At 44.7% G+C, this 21,158-nt stretch overlaps 1 protein-coding gene and 1 long non-coding RNA gene across 17 annotated transcripts in view; both read left to right on the forward strand.

Moving 5' to 3' along the window:
* Positions 1-8,336, forward strand: part of LOC105280759 (ELAV-like protein 3) — a 37,016-nt gene extending 28,680 nt beyond the window's left edge. For 5 of the 16 annotated variants that reach the window (XM_011341530.3, XM_011341539.3, XM_011341531.3 and 2 more), the window contains 4 exons: positions 1,526-1,784; positions 4,978-5,019; positions 6,181-6,183; positions 7,869-8,336. In XM_011341530.3, the coding sequence (XP_011339832.1) occupies positions 1,526-1,784; positions 4,978-5,019; positions 6,181-6,183; positions 7,869-8,193 (629 nt within the window). In that variant the 3' untranslated portion in view covers positions 8,194-8,336. The remainder of the gene's footprint in view (positions 1-1,525; positions 1,785-4,977; positions 5,020-6,180; positions 6,184-7,868) is intronic. The other 11 variants (XM_011341536.3, XM_026971743.1, XM_011341538.3 and 8 more) reach the window with 7 other exon arrangements.
* A 334-nt stretch (positions 8,337-8,670) lies between these two features.
* Positions 8,671-19,968, forward strand: LOC113562365. The gene is made up of 2 exons (XR_003406883.1): positions 8,671-9,158; positions 11,514-19,968. It is a non-coding gene; the product is annotated as an uncharacterized LOC113562365 (long non-coding RNA).
* Positions 19,969-21,158: the final 1,190 nt, after the last annotated feature.

A 21,158-nucleotide genomic window follows, 5' to 3' on the forward strand; every position in this document is an offset into this window, starting at 1 on the left:
AACGTCGATTCTTCCTTTAATAGTGAAAATCGAGCGTCACCTTCGACGGGAGCCGCCCGTTTCTTCTTCAAAATTCAAAAGAGATCGCGAGCGGCGGCGTTCGACGCGTTTCGGCGAGGAAATTCAGCATTCCATACAACATTGAACATCCGACACCCTTCATATCGGCGGAACGTGGGGTCTTTTGAGAACAAAGACGTCGTAAAGTATGGAATGTTGCGATTTAACACACTAAGAAAAATTTTCATCGGATAAACCGATTAAATAGTTTTCCGATTGTTAATTTTGTTTTCCGATTACCTTCATCGGATATGTCCGATCATTTTCCTTTGTCTTTTATGCACTTTAATCGGATATATCCGTTTGTTACTATGTAATTGGATTATCCGATTAGATAAGCCATGATATTTTTCTCAGTGCACGCTTAACACAATCTGTGTGTATGCATGCCGGATGCGACGCGCCTTTGCAAAGTCCAAAACGGAAACGAGGTTTCACGGCGATCGATACGAGACGAGGCGAAGAGAAAAATACGCGTCTCTTACCCTTGTCGCGCAGCCGACGAGTGACGCGTGCATCCAGTGCTCCCCCCGAGCGCCATTTTTGTTTCTTTACGCTTTTTGTCATTCGTTATAATTATGATTTGCTGTATTACGGACTCTCGATTGTATTTTGTCGAGTGTATTCGCTTTCTTTCTCTCTCTCTAACTTTCACTCTCTTTCTCTCTTTCTTTCTCTCTATCACCATTTCTTTGTGTCTCACTTTCTCACTCTTTCTCTCTCTCTTTGTTTTATTTCGTTCCTGTCTACCTGTTATCAGTCGACAACAGACCGCGATGATAAGTAGACGAACTCGTCGACGAAGTAGAGAACCGGAAGAAAGACAAAAAGACTATCCACCCGACAAAGTACTCATTTGTCGGTGGTGAAGTAAAGAAACGAATCTGCGCGCACCGAGCCACTCGCTTCGCGTCTGTGTAATTATCCACGTGATAAATTATGGATAAACGTCTCTGCGATTGATGGTATCTGAACGCAAAAATGTACCGTGCAATTTGCAGAGTAAAACGTTACTATTTTATTATTTTATGCGCGTTATCGATCATTCGAGCACGCATCAAAGTATCAAATGCATTAGCGCGATCATTGGTCGCATTGTAAAGGATTGTAAAGTCGGGAAAATTAACTTAACATCGTACAAGAACAATGTCATCCGCAAAATAAGAAGCATACAATGAGAGTAGCATTGCGATGAAAACTGCGAAGAAAGAACACCCGCCGAGATTCGCGCTCGACTTGCAGACACCCTAAAGCCACTTTCGGAAGTGACCCTCGCAAATTTCCATCGCGATGCTACCAGCCTCGCTAGCAACGCGAGGATCACCCAAGAACGAAAGAAAGATCGTTGCTGGAGACACCTCCGGCAACGCGGAAAGCTGCGCGAGGCCGGATGTACCCGGCAATCGCCCGCAATAACTTTATGATGATCTTGTGTGTTCCGTTGCCGATCTTCAACGTTCGACAGGCCTGTCGAAGGGCGTCGGCTTCATAAGGTTCGATCAGCGCGTCGAGGCTGAGAGGGCGATCCAAGAGCTGAACGGCACCATACCAAAAGGTTCGTCCGAGCCCATCACCGTCAAGTTCGCCAACAATCCCAGCAACAACAACAAGGCGATACCGCCGTTGGCCGCCTATCTTGCACCACAGGCCACGCGGCGCTTCGGCGGGCCGATCCACCATCCGACCGGCCGCTTCAGGTACATTCCACTGTCGCCACTATCCAGGTACCTACTCGCCTCTACTCGCTCTACCCAAGGATTCTCACTCTGTCTCTCTTTGTCTCTGCTCTGTCTGCTCTGTCTCTGCTCTGTCTCTCTTTCTATATCTTTCTGTCCATTACTGTTTCTCTCTCTCTCTTTCTCTCTGCCACTCGTTCTCTCATAGTTTCCGTTGATGGGCGTCGCGCGATCAACCTACGCGGTCTGCTGATTGATCTGCGGATTGAAGAGCGCGTTGGGTGATGGTGCATCGCCTCCCGGTTTCCTCTTTTCGTTCCAATCGATTTGGCGATTGGGTAATATTATATATTACTTTGGGTACAGATTGGATCTACAGTTACTTGTTTATCCATGGCTCTGTCTCCTAGCTGATCCATTTATCTATCCAGCTGCCTATTCATTTGGTTATGGTTATTATCTGTCTATCGGACTCTATATATTTGCCCATTTTTCTTCTATATTCTCTCTCTATCTATCTCTCTCTTTCTCTTTCTTGACACACACCGATACGCGGAACACGAGCATTCGATTGGATCGATCGATCGTCCGTATACGAGTTCGAGACTTTGCCATTAAGATAATACCTCGGTATTACAAAAACATGGTATGGCCTTTTTTATTTATAATACACCGAGGTAAAATAACTCGCAGAAAAAATATGCGATATTATGGAACGTTGTATTATAAGTGTTTCGTTCTTGCGTGCCTTAGGAAGTAAGTGGACGTATTTTTAGAAAAAAAGAACCTCGGGGAATATTTTATCGGGAGCATCAACGTCACGGTAATCAATTGCTGTTTTTTAAGGCAGAGCAATAATTAGCAGCGACACTTTCGTCGATCGATCGATCAACCGATTGCGAACAATCATTGTTACCTCTCGAGCAGCACAAGGCTCCTCCTTCGACACTGTCCGATTCTGATCAACTATATGTGCACCGACGTGTTTGTCCTCTGTTTCATAAATTGTGACTGTGCACGCTGTCGTTATTTTCCGGTATAACGTTAATTGAACCTTTGTATGTTACTCACACCATGATCTTTAGGTCCCACCGTAACTTTCTCACTGAGTTGTACGCGAGGAATGGTCAGCACGCGACGTTTAGTAGAATAATCAGTCTTTCCTGAAACTGAAGTTGCATCATGATTATCCATTCATTGATACAGTGCAAATTAAATACAAGATGCAAATTAAATCGTACGGATGTGAGCGAGACATTTCTATTCAACCGCGCGCTGTCGTCCTCATTTTTATTCCGATCGCGCGACGACAGGTCATTCGTGGTATGATAAGGAATCTCTTGCAAACTTCTCCGCGCAATTCCGCAGGGAATCGCGTTAGCTGCGTCGTGCCGCCTCACGATCGATACGTTTCTATGAAACTTGCATATCGACGAAGCGACCTGTCGAGGTCGACGCGATCGGGAGGAGAGGGCTCCATGGCTCCTCACCAAATAATAAATCCATGTTCGATCAGGTCCATCCGCGTAGCTTTGCCCCGGGGAACGGAGAACGTCGGTTGACCTTTCTTCATTATTTGCACTCGCGATTACACTCCTTTAATTGACCTTTGATTTGCTGTTTCTCCTCCCTCTTTGTCTCGGGTCTCCTTAAAGGCCAGCGATCAGTAGTAGACCTCGCGAGGCTTCAGCGCATCAAGACTCGAACGTTCGATTAATGCGCGAGACGCAGAGAGACTCAATGATGTGAGCTTGATCCTCGATGGAGCACGTTCAGCTGATCCTTGGCCATTCCTGAAACACGGAGGAGCAACGATACACACGATACAGTCCAACATTCTGTACCAGTGCTCGTCATCAGGCTCGTCATCAGGCCAGGTCGCAGTAGCTTCCTGGCCAATTCTCATTCTAAGTCTGATATATCAAATGACAATGTTGAATCTTTATGCTATTGCTGTGAAGATTCATCTGTCGTTTCACCAGATGCCTGACGACGAGCATCAGTTAGGAATTCAGGACAGTCGATCGCACACAAGTTCTCATGTCTCTTTCGTTTCGAGCCCCCCGTTAAATACACGCACAAGTCACGATGCTCGATACCGGAAGCGGTATCCGATCAGTGCATCATACGTCGTACGTATGATCGACGCGAATTTTGTCAGTAGGAGACAATACACGCACTGAACATCTTCATCGAGCGCACACGTTAGATTCGTTTTGCATCACGTCGGACTCGTGGCTACCAAAATGCTCTCTCTCTCTCTATGAGACATTGACTGATTATTTCAAATAGCAAAGCGTTAATCGAGTGTAGCTGCGCTTCGCTGTCGCTTTGTCTTCCTTCGTTCCGTTTTTTCCTTCTGGCAGAGTGGTGAACGATTGCCGCGCCGTCAATGTTGAGCGAGTTCCCTTTGAGATATCCTAATGATCTTTTCCAATTCGAGCAGAATAATCTCCCTGTTTCCCACAATTTTTGCAACATCTACAAAAGTGAAAAAGACGTGACTTTGAATTTCGTCGCGTTTACGTTATCTATATACTCACGAAGCCCTTTTAGCTTCCTCTTCCTTGAAAATCTTTTTGGAAATCTTTCGCAGTAATCTCTCTTAATCTGTAAATATAATTCAAAACTTTTTTGTAAATGTTTTAAAAATTGTGGTAATGACATCGAACTTATCATTTTGGTATTATCCTTTCTGTATGTCAATGTTTGAAAAATACCATCGCAGTTTGATTTAAGCAATGCTTATCCTATTATCACGAGAATCATCCCTCAGCTTCCCTTCTGACGGAGAATCGAAGCGTTCTGATGAAAGATGAGAATCTTATTTAAATTTTCAATTATGTATTCCGAGAAAACAATTTTTACAATCCTTTTATCATTACATGTTTAAACATTTGCAGCACTAATATCATTTATCGGTAATCTTTCTTATTAGAAAAACTACTATTATTTACTACTATTTTATATAATAATTAAAAATTTTTGTAATATAACAATATATTTTTTTCTGAGATTTAACTCGGCATCGACGTGACCGGAAAGGCGACCATCGCGTATCGCTTCGCTCCTCCAAGTCCTGCATTGCAAGTCCTCCTCTTGCCTCATTCGAGATAAGAGTGCACCGCTACGTAGAGGGTAGAAAATAAAATGGCACAGGAAGCGCCCGACTTACCCCCGAATTTGGCTCGATCCCGGAGTATCTCTCTTCTTACGTTGTTCTTTTTGTGTTTTGTTTTAGCACTGGCAAGGCCATGCTTGCCATTAACAAAGGCTTACAGAGGTCAGTATTTTTTTCGTTACTACCACTACGTTTTCCGCTCCTGATTTTCGTTTACTTCCGTTGTGTGGCTTCGTTTTCGCTCTTTCTATCTTTCTCTCTCACTTTCTCTCTTTCCCTTCTTCGGCTCGTTACGAATTCGGTAATTAAATATCGCGAAATAACGTAAAATGTTAAATACGGACAAATTGATTCGAGTCTCGAATTGTTTGCAATTTTTAATGTTGTTAAATCGTTAATTTTTTCAATTACTTTCGTCCGATCTTTCGTAAACGTTTTAGTAAAACAATTTCGAGGCGTAAGATTTGTCACTTGTTCTTCTTATGCAGTCACAATTTCGTAACGGGAATCATTATCTCATCACTTTTGCATTTTTCACGACCTTTCGCTTCGTCTTTGATTCGATTTAGTTGTGCACACAGTGGTAGATATCTGGACGTCACGTTTTCTTGGGTTTCGCAATTAAGCCTCCTTAATTCTCCGTTCTTCCACTCGTTTACCTAGTGCTATTGCTCTTTTGGCGATTACCGCCGCAGTATTTGCAGCGGTAACCATAGTTTGTAGAAATACCTTAGATTTCTGTCGTGCTCTTGCGCAACGTTCGCAGACGAATCTCGGATCCGGGTAATTGCATTATAGCTCGATACGAAAGACAGTCGGAGCTCCGCAAGAGCGTGAAATAATTCTGCATAATTTTCCGGAAGCTCTTTTAATTCGGCCACTCGGATTGTACGCAAGAGTGTTTCCGCGAGAATTCCGACACGCGCAAGCAACGTGATGTTATCCCTGTCCCAGTGTGATCCTGTCGTTTCTTTTCTTTCTCGCACACACAAACAACACACACACACACGCACGCACCATGCACACACACATACATTCGCACGACTTTACACGCGAAGAATAATTAAATCTGTGAGCGCGTGCATGCGGTCGCATAGCCATCCGATGCACACGTCTTCCTCTTCTGTGTAAATATACACGTGAGACACAAAAAGAGCACCGACACACAGTCAGTTAGTCAGACACGTACACACGCAGCACGGATACACATTTACCTCGCGGAACAGCGTTCGTGACGAATGTATACGTAATTACTGTGGCCTCGGCATTATACTGAGTACTCACCGAGATGTGCCCTGTTTTAACGCGGCTTGTGACGTCAAGTAGGTACGTAGATACTTTTACAATTGTGTAAATAACACTTTACTTATATATACATATATCTATATGTAGATACTCTTGTACGGGACGTGTGTGCTTCCGGAAATCCGGAAATTGGTCTTCCGAAAAATTCGCGGTCGCGCGTTTAACGATAGATTGACATTAAACGCCTCCTCTGCTGAAAAAGTGGCTTGCACTCCAAGAAACACGTTCTGTACCGTTCTGTGTGATCATCCCTACTATGCATGTGACTGCATGATTAGGAGATAATATATTTTCCTCTTGGTTTTTTCTCTCCGAGTATCGTGTTACGTCATTTTTAGGAAGAAGCATGCTTAGAGAGTGCAATTGCGACCGGCGATCGATTAGCATGTTACTTACTTTGTTTTCCTACGCGAAATATAAACAACTGACTTTTCTTTATTACACTTTAATCCTGAATCTTTGATAATTTAATTAACTTTTAAAAATTTTTATTTTTATTTTTATGTCCTCTTTTTTTTATTGATTCTTGATGTTTTGTCATGATTTAAGTGTTAAATAGTATTACCGTTTATCGGAGTCTGTATTCTTCTTAATGTTTCTCTCTTATTTTTCCCTGTCTCACAGAATATTTATTAATACTATTTATGTTCTTTTATTATTCGCAGATTGCGTCGAAAATGCCGGCAGAAAAATTAATCATTCAAACGAAATGAAACGCTAAAGTCAGTGCCGTTTTTGACGCAATTTGTGTATCTTAGAATTTTATAAATAAAAAAAATAAACTTGATTGTTTTTTACATAAGATAATTTATTAGACATTTTCTTTTTACAAAGAAAATTTACGAAATTGCTGCAACTTTGATCTTTTCTTTTCGTTGTATTTTTACATGTTTATATATTCGCTGTATCAAATATACGAACGAGATAAATATGTGTATATTTTTTATGTAATGCATGTCTAGAGTGTGTATAGATGTGTAAAGATTTGCATGTCGTCGTCGTCATATCACTTATATACTACAGTCATTATTTCTTACAGTGTTCATGCATTAAGTTTACGTGATACAGAATTGTTTCTCGCGTGGTCTTTACGTATTTTCTCTTTCTTATGTCAGTGTCGTATGCGGAATACGTCTGCGGAAAGTACATTTATGTAAATAAAAAGTGTCGATTGCATCACGCGATATATATATATATATATATATATATATATATAAATTCACATGTTTACACACGAGTTTAATTTCATTGGGATTGCGATATATTGTGCGAGTAGCGTATAATATAACTCTTATATAAATATACTCTTTTCGATTCCGAGTATATAACTTAAATAAGAATATACTCCAAACTGAACGGTGCTTAAACATTCTCGTCATCTCAAATATTTATGAAAATAATTGTGTTTCTCCATCTCCATCTACTTAAATGTGTCCAATTTCTTAATCTCCACACAGATTAAATCTCTGTCACAAGTTTCAGATAGTTGTCTAAAATTGTCTACGAAATGTGCATTTCGTATTTGTGGAAAAAAAGTGATTCGCTCAAGTATCACTGAAATAACGTAATAACGTAATTAATTGCGACGACGTTTCAGCATCGTTCGTCCCAGCACTCGTCGCCTCCACGGCCGTTGCTGAGCAGCCGGACGTCGGACGGTGGACGACGATGTCCGTTTAATTGACCGGGCCGGCACCGTGTTCCAGGTACAGTCCGCTGGCGGGTGACCTCCTCGCGAACTCGATGCTGCCCGGTAACACGATGAACGGCGCCGGCTGGTGCATCTTCGTGTACAACCTCGCGCCCGAGACCGAGGAGAACGTGCTCTGGCAGTTGTTCGGACCGTTCGGCGCCGTCCAGTCGGTCAAGGTGATACGCGACCTCCAGACGAACAAGTGCAAGGGCTTCGGCTTCGTTACGATGACCAACTACGAGGAGGCGGTGGTGGCTATACAGAGCCTGAACGGGTACACCCTGGGCAACCGCGTGCTCCAGGTCAGCTTCAAGACGAACAAGAGCAAGGCGGCGTAGGACGAGCAACAGGCGGCAGCGGCGGCGGTGGCTGCGGCTGCGGCTGCGGCCGCGGCGGCGGACGCGGCGGCGGTAGCGGCACCCTATCATCGTCGCCATCGGCTGCTACGTACGGCGGTGGTGCAGCTGCCGATGCCGGTGCCGGCAGGTCACCTGTACAACAAACGGGGGACCGGCCAGATACCGGGTGGTAGCGGTGGCAACAACAACATCAGTGGTCACATCGGAGGTGGCGGCGGTATCCTCCACGGTGGTGCCAAGGGCCAGCGGCAGCCGTTCCTTCAGCGTCTGCCGTCGCGCATACACCATCTCACTCGAGCCATCGAGATGGCCGTCACGGGAGCGGCGAACCCGACGACCCAGCAACAGCAACAGCAGCGTCAGCACGCGCAAGCCAAGCAGGTCTCCCTGAAGAGCAGCAAGCCCAACAACAACCATCAGGCCGGCAACAAGAAGCTCCAGCAGAGCGAGAAAGCGTAGTTGCGAAAAATGTATGTGTGTGTGAAAGAGAGCGAGAGAGAAAGATAAAGAGAGGAAGAGAGAGAGAGAAAGGTAATAGAGCATGTGCGTGCGTGTGAGAGAAGGGTAAAAAAATGGGGCGAAGTAGAGATAATTAGGAAAGAGTGGGTTGGATCGTTCGACTGTCCGATACGTAACAATGAACTGTGCGTGTGTGGAAAGCTCGAAGTGCGGAAAATTGGGGAGGGAGGGAAAAGGTAGAAAAAGATGCGATATTAACGCGTACGAATGTCTCGCGCTCTCGTTCTTCCCCTGTTCTTCGCCACGCTTCATCTTTCTCGCGTGAGGAATCAAATGAGACGTGACGGGAGATCGAAGTGCGCTTTTGCCTCGTTTCTCTTCGATCACTCACGATGAGATTCGCGTAGCGTGAAGATCGAGAACGAAAGCCTCGAAAGTAGAAAGTCCAGTCTCCGATTACCCTCTCGGCGAGGCGTATAAGAGACGTCCCTCGGCCACCCAGCGTGCAAAGATGATAGGAAGGTAACGAGCCAACGGAAGGGTGGATAACGCGGTGATAAGGTAAGATGGTGGCGTGGCGATAGAGGAGGGATAGAGGAGAGAAGCGAGACTCGTATCACATTAGGTCTTACGTGGCTCGCACAGTGACCGGCCGCGGGTCCTGTACATACGTATTGCCGATTTATATATGTATATGTACGTGAGGGCGCCTGTGGACCACGTGGTATCCGCGTGCGTGAGAGGGACGACAGCACGGGGAACGAGTTCGAGGCACAAGGAAAGGATGGTGGAGAAGAGAGAAGTGGAAGCGATATGGAGAACATGGGAGAGAGAAAGGACTTACTCTCTCGACTAGCGTTCGACGATGCGTCGAGAGAGCCTCCGCCGGGCACTTCGGCCGATCTGTATCTTTTTTTTTCTTTTTTTTCTTCTTTCTAACTTCTAACGTACATCCATGACCGGGTTAGTCACGATGATATCGGGCTGTGAGACTGAACCACACACCCACTCACACACACTACAGACACACAGGCGCACGCACACACACACACACACCCTCACATCACACGTACACACATATACGTGCACGAACAATTAGAAGGACGATCAACAAAATCAACGCGCTAAGAACACGGCGAGCTATCGCGAAAGGTAATATGTACATCGGGCCTCTTGAGACGCACTTACGCGAGATAAAACTTGTCGCGGGGAACACGTGGATCACGTGACAGCACCTCGCGCTTCCTGATCGCGAGCGAAGTGCGTGAGAAAGAGAGGATGGGAGAGAGAGAAAGGGAGAGAATGAGAGAAAGAGAGAGAGAGAGCGAGCGAGCGAAAGCGTGTGTGTGTGAGAGAGAAAAAGAAAGAGAGAAAAATAGAGGGGAATATAAAAGAATGAAACCTCAGAAACACTCACACACAGTGCTTAGTAGTAGGTGGTTATACATACTCGTTTTATGTATAAGTTTTAGAGAGTATTAGCGTCGTGTGGATGAGAACGGGAGAGAGAGAGACAGACGGGGAGAATACGGTGATGGTACGAACAGAAAGGAAAAACAAGAGAGAGGGAGATGAGTAAGAAGTAGGATCGATCTCGCGGAAATCCGTGAGAGCGAGAAACGGGTCCGGCTGTCATCGACTGATGAATTGTCGATCGAAAATTGATCGCGCGACTGGTAGACATCGGTAGATCATCGAGGGAAGAGACAAAGAAAGAGAGAGGAAGAGAGCAACGGAAGGGCAAGTGCCACGCGCGATGGCACGTGGAGTCGGATCGTCGCGAGAAAGGGTGAACTGGTGACCGTATTGGGGGCAGGGCTCGCACTCACGGGTCCGAAGGACGTTTCGAGCGTGCGGGCACGATGTCTGATGATAGAGTATCGAGGGATGCAATTTTGCTCCTTCGATCGACTTCGAGAAAGAGAAACGATCCGAGAGAGATCGCGAAGCCTACCGATAATTGCCATACACTAGTCAGTGCTGGGGCGCAACTCCGTGAAATCCGGGGTGCGCCCGTCATCGTCACGCGTGCCGATGATTACGCGCGTATATCCTTCTTTCTTCTCCTTTTTTTTATGTAAGATGTACTTATGTTAGGTAGTAAGAATGTGCTTTTGCAGGATCGAATTTTCCGGCTCTCGATAATTCTTCGCGAAAGTGCACCGTCCGTCATTACGTACGTAGTTTCGTGACCATTTCGAGCGTTTTTACGGTGAGATTCAGTAGCTGACGAGATAAAATGAGAACGGATCTCTTTGTCTAGAAAATGAAACATGTATCTCTGCAAGTTTTCTAACTTTAACATCGTTGCTTTTATTGCGATAGTTATATATATATATACTAAAAATTATTAAATTCACGGATTTTACGCGTTAGTCTCCCTGTGAAGCTGAAATTCTGCAGGGGGAAGGTTCACATGTTCCTGCATGTATTTCGCGGACGGTGCACGGGTATGTGATACAGATTAACGACGGGAAATGATCAACGTTCGATCTCAGGTCAAGTTAAGGAATCACGCGTCTAGTCTACGTGCAAACTGTCACGTCGTCGATGCGATTACGTGCTCCCCTCGCGCAAACAGAAGATGAAGATTAACGCCAATGGCGAACATTAAATGCGCAAAGGGAGCACGAGGACGGATCGCGCGGAGGTACTTAATCGCGAGTGAAAGCGGTATTAAGAGTAGATTTAGATGAAGAGAACCAAAGCGTAAACGTGTATGTTGTCCTATTTATGTGTATCTTTTTGTGTCTAGTCCGGGGGTCGGGGGGCGATGTGACAGGGGGGGAAACCAATGCAGTTTCCCCGGAGGAAGTCTGTTCCGCGACTCCCACATATAGAGCATATTGTGGTTTTTTTCTAAGACATTACTTTATTTATTCAGCTACCGCCGATTTATCCGCTCACGCGCGCGAATCCTCACTTGATGATGGATGCGGGATTTCGGCGGGGCGCCAGGATCTCGAATATTAGTGCAAATTCATCGCGTCGACGAGTGTGAACGTCGCCGCGTTAAGCGCAAAGCTCGCTGGCCGATCCGAGGGTGCTCGGACGACGATTCGTTCAGTCGCCGTTACTTCAGATTAGCGTAAATACGCGAAAGTCGTGATATGAGATTATTGTAACTGTCGATTAATCGCGTTGATGGAGAATTACGCGCACTAAGTGCGCTCTGGCACATGTGATGTCACTCGAAAAATGGATAATACGTTCAAACGCGAGACGAATCGCGTCCTGGCTGCATTCCTCTCGGTACCAGCGAAACGCCCGTTTTTCCGGGCGCATCTTTTCACACACATATACACTCATACATACACACACGCATACATCCGTACACCATGTGCGATCACACTTGCCATTTATAACAATAATTCTTTTCCCACTCGCTATTATTGCCGTATTAATATGATTATACTTATTCTGGTTACTATTATTATTGCCATTGTCTCACATCGTCATTATTATTATTAATTATTATATCATTATTATTATTATTATTATTATTATTATCACTTATGATCGTGTATATTTTCTGTGTCTCTTGTCTAGTAGCTACGTGTAATCTCTAACGCCTCATTACTTACTCTCGTAATACTATCAGAGCAGGATGTGCAGGGAGGAAGTACTTTACTCACTTCACTTGCTCTCACTTAACATTGCTCTATTACCACTATCACTACTACTACTACTACTACTATTACTACTTTCTCCGCCACCCGCTCTATAACTATTACGTTTGCTACTAGTGCTATTGCTGTTACCACCAAATCACCACCAAATGCTATTACTACTACCACTTACTACTACTTACTATTACTACTTACCGACTATTTATTTATTAATTTAATTTATTATTAAATAACATAACTATTATGTTTTATTTAAGGATTAAACTGATTTGTGTTTGGTTCAAAACGTCGTTCGTTTTATTTCTTATTAGAATGTTTCAGTTGCCACATCCATCACTGGTCGTCCCGTCCCTCCCTACAACTCTCCCCCGTTCACCATGACATTCCACGAGTCTCTTCCTGACATTCCGCGAGTCACAGACTGATGTAATAGCGATGATGTAACGTTACCGGCGAGGCCCGCTCAACCTCGATGCACGAGACACGCTCATGGATCCTGGTTCGTAGCGTCTTCGTTATCGATATAGTTATCGGCGTAATTGCGAGCACCGCCACACGATGCGAACGGAATCAATGCGAATCGGAAGCTTGTGCATCGCCAAGATGATGACTTGAAAGTGACGTTTCAAAGTACAATTCATCCCCCATGCACTGTTGGCGGCGTTCGCGATGAAGCGTGAGCAATGCTTTAGAGATTATGGTATGCGTGATTCGAGTTTTAAGCGTTGTAGCCTTTAATACTCTACTTAACGGCTCCCGGAACATGTGCATGTGTTCCGAAGAGAGTACGTTGCGGTCGCGAGACCGCAATTATGGTGTCTGCATCTATGCGGAGAAATGACACCGGCCAGCGTGCGAGCGATCTGGTCGCGCGCGCGAGCGCGAGAGAGGCGCTGTGAAAATAAATATAATTTCGTTACACTGATGGGGTATACGCGATGTCGATCCCTTGCGAGGACTGGTGATCCCTCGGGAGACCAACGCCACGAAACGTCGCAGCGGCAGGGATCAGGTCACGATCATCGAATTGTTCCTGCCGTTCCGGGGAGCGCCGGATCCAAGATTGTCCACGAGCATTCGCGAATTCCCATCTTCTCAGTCATTTTACGGGCGAATAAAATGAACGTAGAAAAAGGAAGAAGCAGGTACGAAGGTACAAGTACGTGATTCACGTCGAGGAGAGCACGAAAGATCGATTAAAGAGTGGTGCGAGCCCTAGCCCTTAAGGGGTGCCGACTCGCTCGCAACGATTCGTCCACCGAATTAAATGTTTGAAGGGAAAGAGAAAAGAGAGAGAGAGAGAGAAAGAGTGAAAGTGAGAGAGAAACGAGTTCGAGGGAGAGGAAGTGCGAGAGCGTGAGAAAGAGAGGGAGAGAAAGGGCAGACAGGAAGAATGAGCACGCTAATCTACTTAACTATAATATTACATACGATTATTACGTTAGATATACATTATGTGTATTGTATTTATGTCTCAATAATCGTTGTTAGTTATATCGCTATGATGATGACGATAATGAGTACGATAATTACCGATGACTTCATAGAGGGGCAGGGGAAGTGCACGCGGAACCGGGCACGCAACACACACATGCAGACTCACGTATCTTGCTACACGCGCGCGCGCGTACGAGCTGATCCCGTGCGATCGCGAGGAACTCGTTGCATTCCGGAGATCTCGTTTATTCCGTTCACTCATGTAACAAATGTATTTATTTAAGGACGAATTCGGCTCTAGATGCGACTGTACATTATCTCGATTTCTCAAAGTCAACCTGATCTGCAACTGAAGAGACGTTGATGCTCCATGTCGGGCGAACGTGAGACGACAAAGAATATATCCAACACATTGCGCGCATTTGATAATACAGTTTGCCCGAATTTCTGATGCACCTTGCCGATCGCACGGACGCGCTCGTAGGAAGCGGACCTTCCCGACGACAGGATTTTTAAGGACATCCTGCAAAGATCTCGAACGAGACGAGAGCCTCGAAGTAGATCGGTACATTCGCGGTTTCTAACTGATTTCTGCGATGGACGAACGATATTACATTTATTAAACGATTTACATTTAACCATTAGTCGCATTATCGATATTATTGTACTACTAACTAGCGCTCGTACCCTCTTATACTCGTAAAAAAAAAGAAGATGATGACGAAGAGAGGAAAGGAAGGAAGGGCAGAGATTGCGAGGAACGGAAACGCGTGCTGGAAAACCGAACGCGACTTAGTTTGTCGGATGATGATGATAATGATTGGTGCACGATGATGGGAATTGAATATTGTTGCGGGAACGGCGGAAGTAGCGTAACGTAACGCGAGATTAACGTTGCGTTGGGGCTTCCTCGCGATACCGTATTCGTGCGGCATGACAAGACGCTAAAACGCGGACACGTAACGCTGAAATCCAAGCGGACGATTCTCCACGTGGATTCGCGGGATTTGGGAGATTTTGGGGTGACTTCGAGACACGGTATCGCGGGGACTGCCCATTGTTCGTTCGCGTCGGCGAAGAAGCCGGATTTGCCGTCGTCGACGAAGATCCCCGAGGATCGAGGCGCGTGATTGCGAGGGGTGGATCCTCGGGGTGCATCTCAACGGCGGGAATCCTTCTGGTAGCGCGGAATTGTTCGCGGAGACAGAGGGGAGGAAGGGAGAGAGAGGGTGGAAAACGGTATTCTCGGTAGGGTAACGCGAGGGATGAGAGGGACTTGACCGGATGGAGAGCAAGTCGACTGGAAAATGACGTGCAGTGAGTTGAAATGAACGATGTAGCGTATCGAGCCAAGATACCGTAAGACTCAAAAAACTTGAACGTGTTCGTGGAGACTTAAACTTTTATACGCTCGTCCTGGAAGGTTGGACATTCCGTTAATTTCGTCATGTTCTTTCTCATACATGAAATACGGTTCTACGATAGACATTCTGCGATATGTAGATCTTTTCCTATTGACTCTGTCTAGGTGATCCTGGAAATATTAGCAATGTCGATCTTGAAACGGTGATCGGTCCTTTTAATAAATTCTCTTGAAATTCGTCGTCCTTTCCGCCGTGGCGGAAACGACTGACCGAGTTGCTGATATTTCTCGAGGTGTGAATTTTGAGATTAATCGAATTATTAAGGGCGGCGCGCGAGCGCGCGATGTTTATTCGTCTCACACTTGTGCAATATGGAGTCCCATCGATCGGACGAGGCGCGGCTCCGGGAAAATCCAAAAGTGGTGCTGTAGTCAAAAAAATCCTTATCTTTCCTTGCCGGTGCCTCGCCGAAAAGGTGGGCCGATCGAACGAACGAAATTTGAAACAGTGAAAGAAAGAAAGTGAGGGAGAGAGAGAGAGAGAAAGAGAGAACTAGTTACGTAATAAGTGCATTCACGACAGCCATCGACATTGACTATGAAAATCATCCGTTCGGAGCTGGAAATGATATCTCGATTGACAACGAACGTTTCTTTGCAATTATGATTATCAGTCGGAGGGATTCCAGCGTGTATGGGATCGTTTTGTCGAACGGTTCCGCTGAAAATCCCGGGCCGGCGCGATTCCCGACTCGAGTCCTGGACCGATCCGCGGACTCGCGAGTGCGCCGGAAGTTTGCCCGTAGATTTTCAGCGAAACTGTTCCCCGGGTGTTGCTGAGTCGCTGTATGCTAAAACACGCACAACCGTCGCCCGTGTCGTGACGGCCACTTGTTTGTTAGTTGTAAAACACGCGAGATTGTCCATGAATCCATTGTCATTAATCGCATGGCCATCCATCACGATCGTGGCATTCGTCCTTAGGATCATCGTTTCAGTTTCGCTTAAAGATCCATTCGTCGACTCGTTGACACGTTAATTATTCTCGTCGCGCTCATTATGTATTGTCATCGCAATGCCACGATTTCATCGAATCGTTCACTATTACACGTACATACACACGTACATACACACACACAGACATACATACACTCGTACAAAAATTCGCGCGATCATTCGTAATCATTATTCCATTTCATGCATTAAATGCGGCATAATAAATTTATTACAAGACTCACAGTCATATTTTGATTCATTCATCCACCCATCGTCATGATTCATCTCATTGATCATCCTCCTTCGCATTCGAGGTATAGAGAAAATCCTTGGCGAGAGAAACGATCCATCTCTCGTTATACTATTATTAATCGATCGAATAAACATCGCTCGCCCCAAGGGGGAGATCTTTTCCGATCCGGACACCCTCTCATCGCTCGAGAAATAATTTTCATTAACCAGGGAAACGGGAATTGCATCCACGAATTTTAATTATCTCGTTGTGGACTCCGCGAGCGCCCTTGCATGTATTTTTCTGTTTTTTCGATTTGCATTAAAAAAAACGTCGCTGCGAGCGATAAATAAATTTCTCGAAATTGTCTTGGAATTAAAATGATCCGTCTTTTTTTTAAGCCAACAGACGAGAGATAATTTTTTAAACATTCAGCAAATTTCATCAATTGCTTCTGCAATGGCTTTAGCAAGGGGATGCAAGCGGCCCTCGTGGCGTCGGCAACACGATACGAAAAAGAGGGTAGGTAAAGACATTGCGTAGTGCGAGACGAGCGGGAGATACGATACAGCTTTGCGCGGAGACGGACGTGCACGCACGCATTCACGCACGTCGCAAGTGCATGCGTGAGTGCGAGCGAGATGCAAAGAGAGCGCGGGATGGAGGAGCAGCGTCGCGGGAGAACAGCAAAAGCAACTCTAGCTCACCGTAGGCCTAACTAAGAAAAAATGAAAAGTATTTATGTACTGTCTAAACTAACTAACTTAAAAATATGCGGACGAGAAAAGAGCAGGAGAAACAGTGAGAGAGAAAGAGAGAAAGCCAGAGAGGAGATAATTGTGCAAATAGAAAAGTGAGCGTGTGAGAGAACGAATGAGTGAACGAGCGTGCGAAAGGGAGCAAGACAGAGAGAATGAGATAGAAGATATTTAAAATACTCGAGAAATTACTCCGAGACGAGCCACAACGATCCACAAAACTGATAATTACTCTGTAACAAAAAAACGGTGGAATAAGGGAGAATCGGATTAGAGACGGATTAGAGCGAATGAGGCGAGCGCGGAATAAAGCAGGGGTTGAAAGGGACGAAAATAAGGATGGGCCGAGGGGCAGAGAAGAGAATGAGAAAGAAAAAGATAATCTATAATCTTCTGTACATGTTTTGATTATATTCTAATTATTAATTATCATAACTTATAATAACTATTAATTAATTAAATTAATTGATATCTATGAAACTATATTTAAACGACAAAAAAAACGTGGTAGCTAGTCTGTCAATGGGTGTATAAATATTTAATTACGATAACTCTATAGTGATACTACAAAGAAAAAAACAGAGAACAAAGATAACTTACGAGCGAAGATGCGAGAACGAGAGAAAGAGAGAGAGAGTGCGAAAGCGAGAAAGAATCTAGAGAACGATTGTCAGGGTGTCATGAAAAGGAAGCAAACGCGAGAAGAATGAAAGGGGCATGAAAGAGACGACGCGAGAATGACGCACACATGCATCCTCACGAACACACACGTACATACATCCTCATGCATACATACTCACACACACAGACACAAGGATTATACACAGTATAAAGATATAAATGTAATTAAAATTAAAAACTAAACGGGAAGAAAGGAAAAACAACGGAAAGTCGAGCGCGCGGACGTAAGCACGAACAATTTCGAGATAAACGAAGACAAACGGTTTTCTAACGGGTGTCCCCTGAAGATTTTCGTTGTGCGTTCGACAATGCGTTTTACCAGCGTATCGAGGGCAGGGGGAGGAGAAGAGTGAAGGAGGGTGGGAAGGGGAGATCTTCCGGTTTATAATCTTCTACTTGAGAGCAGGTCCGGGTCCTCCTCGTGGCCGGGGGGCGCGACACGCATCTTCCCGATTTTTCACACACGGTCCCCGCGGATAGATCGGTCATCACCGCGCGTACCCCTCGACGAGGGCCCTAATTTCTTTCGCAGAGATCCTAATTTCGCGAATCAGGCTGTAGTAGGAATGGCGTGTGCGTGCTTCGCGTTTCCCATCTTGATGATCGCGAAGGGAAAGCCCGCACACGCACACGCGACAACGCAGCTTATTACGTTGATGATATCGGTTCTGAATTTTCAGCATTTCGATTGCCACGGCTTAATCGCGCGACCGAGAGTCGTTCTGTTCTTTCCTGAATCGCGATGGCGCCGAGAGACCCTCTCGCTCATCGATAAGACTGTTCACCGAATCTCGCAACGACCGACGTGCGTAATTCACGTTTCTAAACTTAAGCTACTCGATAAAGCACTCGTGCGACTAAAGGGGGTGGGATTATTACCTGTGAAGTGCACGCACACACGCGTGGCAAGGAGTGAAGAAGCATTTAACGTCGATTCGAGCTTCTCGAGGCTGGAGTTCGTCGAGGGGACAGCTGGAGAACGGAGTTCCGCTTGGCTTTCGTCCCACACGTGAATCGCTATCGGTTCCGTGATGGACTCTCGTACATTTTTTGGGGGGGCAACTTCCTTTTTCAGCTGTCCGCAATTTTTTTTTATTTCGGACAAAACACGAAAGCACCCATTGCTACACGTTCTAGATGATTGAAGCTACGCTCGATAGCTCTACCGCTCTAGTCACCTAGACTGGACTGATCGAGAACCCAGATTTCTACGTCCGGGTCAGCTGTTTCTAGATGACTCGGACCGCATGTAATCGCGGGGTATGAGACTACTGGAAACAGTTTGGCGTTAACGCGAGAATGTAACAGAGATAAGCCAATATCATAAAGATGATCTTCCTTCCGAGCGTTCTCACGAGCACCTCGAGGAAGCTCGGCAGTGATCCTTTGCTCCCTGTTTCGGCGTATCGTTTAACGTCACGCATACACATGTGAGACTGTCGAAATTTGGTATAACCAGGCGATAAAATAAAATACGCAATCACGTTTGTCGTTAAACGCTCGCCGAACATACGGATCTTTATCTTCGAAACGTACGCGTAGAAAAGTTGTCGTCGCTTGGATTCCCGAATGCATAGTTCCGAAGGAACGTTGCAACTGCGTGTAACTGCGTAAGAAAAGAGGAAAAATAATAAAAGAGAGAAACATAATCATGCGATTACTACGAGGTAACACTACGAAAATTAGAATTCATTAATACGTGAAGGGGTAAGGGATGAGATGAGAGGGACGAGGGGTTGGACTGTAGAATTTTTCTACAGACATACATTTGCGAGGTGCTTGTGTAGAAGTAAGATTTAGAGGCCAATGTCGATCGTTCAATCGAAACATTCCATCCGAATCCTGAGGGTTCTTGCGCGACACCGAAGACTTCCTTCTCTCGTCTACAATCTCAGATTCCGCTTCTCCTCTTTTTGTTCAGTTACTCTCTGGGTCACCCCAAAGGGGGTGAAGCCGAAACTGCGAAATTGTAACTCGATGCGACTTGATTTTCAGTGTTTCCCATGTGTGCGCGAGTGCACCTTCACGTTACGTTCGGAAAAGTTTGGCGATTATTTCCAACTGAATTGTCGCATATATATATATACGTATATATACATGATTTGCAGACGGATACAATATTGAATCGAGAAACAGAGACGAGATGATCATATACATTCCCGCACATTCCATGGCGTGGACCCTCTACGTACAAAAAAAGAGCCGCGAGAAAGAGAATCGTATATATATACACACACACATGTACATATATATATACGCGCTTTTGAGATTATCGAGATTTCGAGTTATACAACGTATTATATATCTCGCGCTACCGCCAAAGACGTATATCCCTTTGTAGCAAAGGACGCATATATTCGAACGCGGACTCGAATGAAAGTTAATACTCGAATACTGTCGGTGTTAAGTTAAAAATGTTTCTTTTCTTTCGAGTAAAAGAGATTTCTCCGGACGAACAGTACAATCGAGGAGGTTCTCCTTGATCGAACGTGAATTGATGTTTCGACATTAATTTTATATTACTGTGAAAGGGGCTTATTCTTTCTCAAATCAAAAGCTTGCGGAATTAGATTGACGCCTTTAATTTATTCTGATTACTCAGTTTATTTATTGATTCCTTTATTCAATTTTGATGAACAATATTTTTAGATTTTTTTATATTACGTGCTTAATTATGCTGCGTGTGTTTTATTTTAATATTTATCGCAGATATTGTGCAGAACTATTGTGGGTTACGTTGAGACGAGGAGAACGTCCAGATAAACCAATAGTTACCAGTGTTAAGAGATATCATCGACGTGATCGATATTTTCCGATTTATACAAATATAACGAGTCGCCGTCGCCGTCGTTTTCGTCGCGACGTCCTCGTTATTACCAGCGATTTTACCATTACGATATTATAACATTGTATGTATAAGTGTTCATAAAAAATATTGTCAGGCAGGCTAATGCAGTGCAATACTTTCCAGTTGCGAGGCAGCCATTAAACGGACGAACGGTATTGTAAAAATAGGAATAAGAAGGAATGAATAATAAAGAGAAACCAGAAGACAGCAAACGGATAGCGAACGAGAAAAAGCGAGAAAGAAAGGGAGACAGAAAAAAGTGAATGAAAAGGAAGGAAGAAATATCTTTTTCTTTTTCAATTTTAGAAAAAAATTGATGCAATCGCGCGTATAATGAACATTTCGTATTAGCGACGATAATCGTAATTGCAAATGGACAAACGTCCTGTCCTCTGTGCAACTTTGGGAAAATATATTCGATTTCTTAAACAATTTACGTTTTCGTGCATATATTTTTGCTATGAATATCAAGTTGTTAAGAGTCTTAAAGACTTCAATCACGCACACAGTTTATACATGATAATTTTCACGTGGTGATTTG

The sequence above is a fragment of the Ooceraea biroi genome, chromosome 8, assembly GCF_003672135.1.
Source record: "Ooceraea biroi isolate clonal line C1 chromosome 8, Obir_v5.4, whole genome shotgun sequence".
NCBI lineage: Eukaryota > Metazoa > Arthropoda > Insecta > Hymenoptera > Formicidae > Ooceraea > Ooceraea biroi.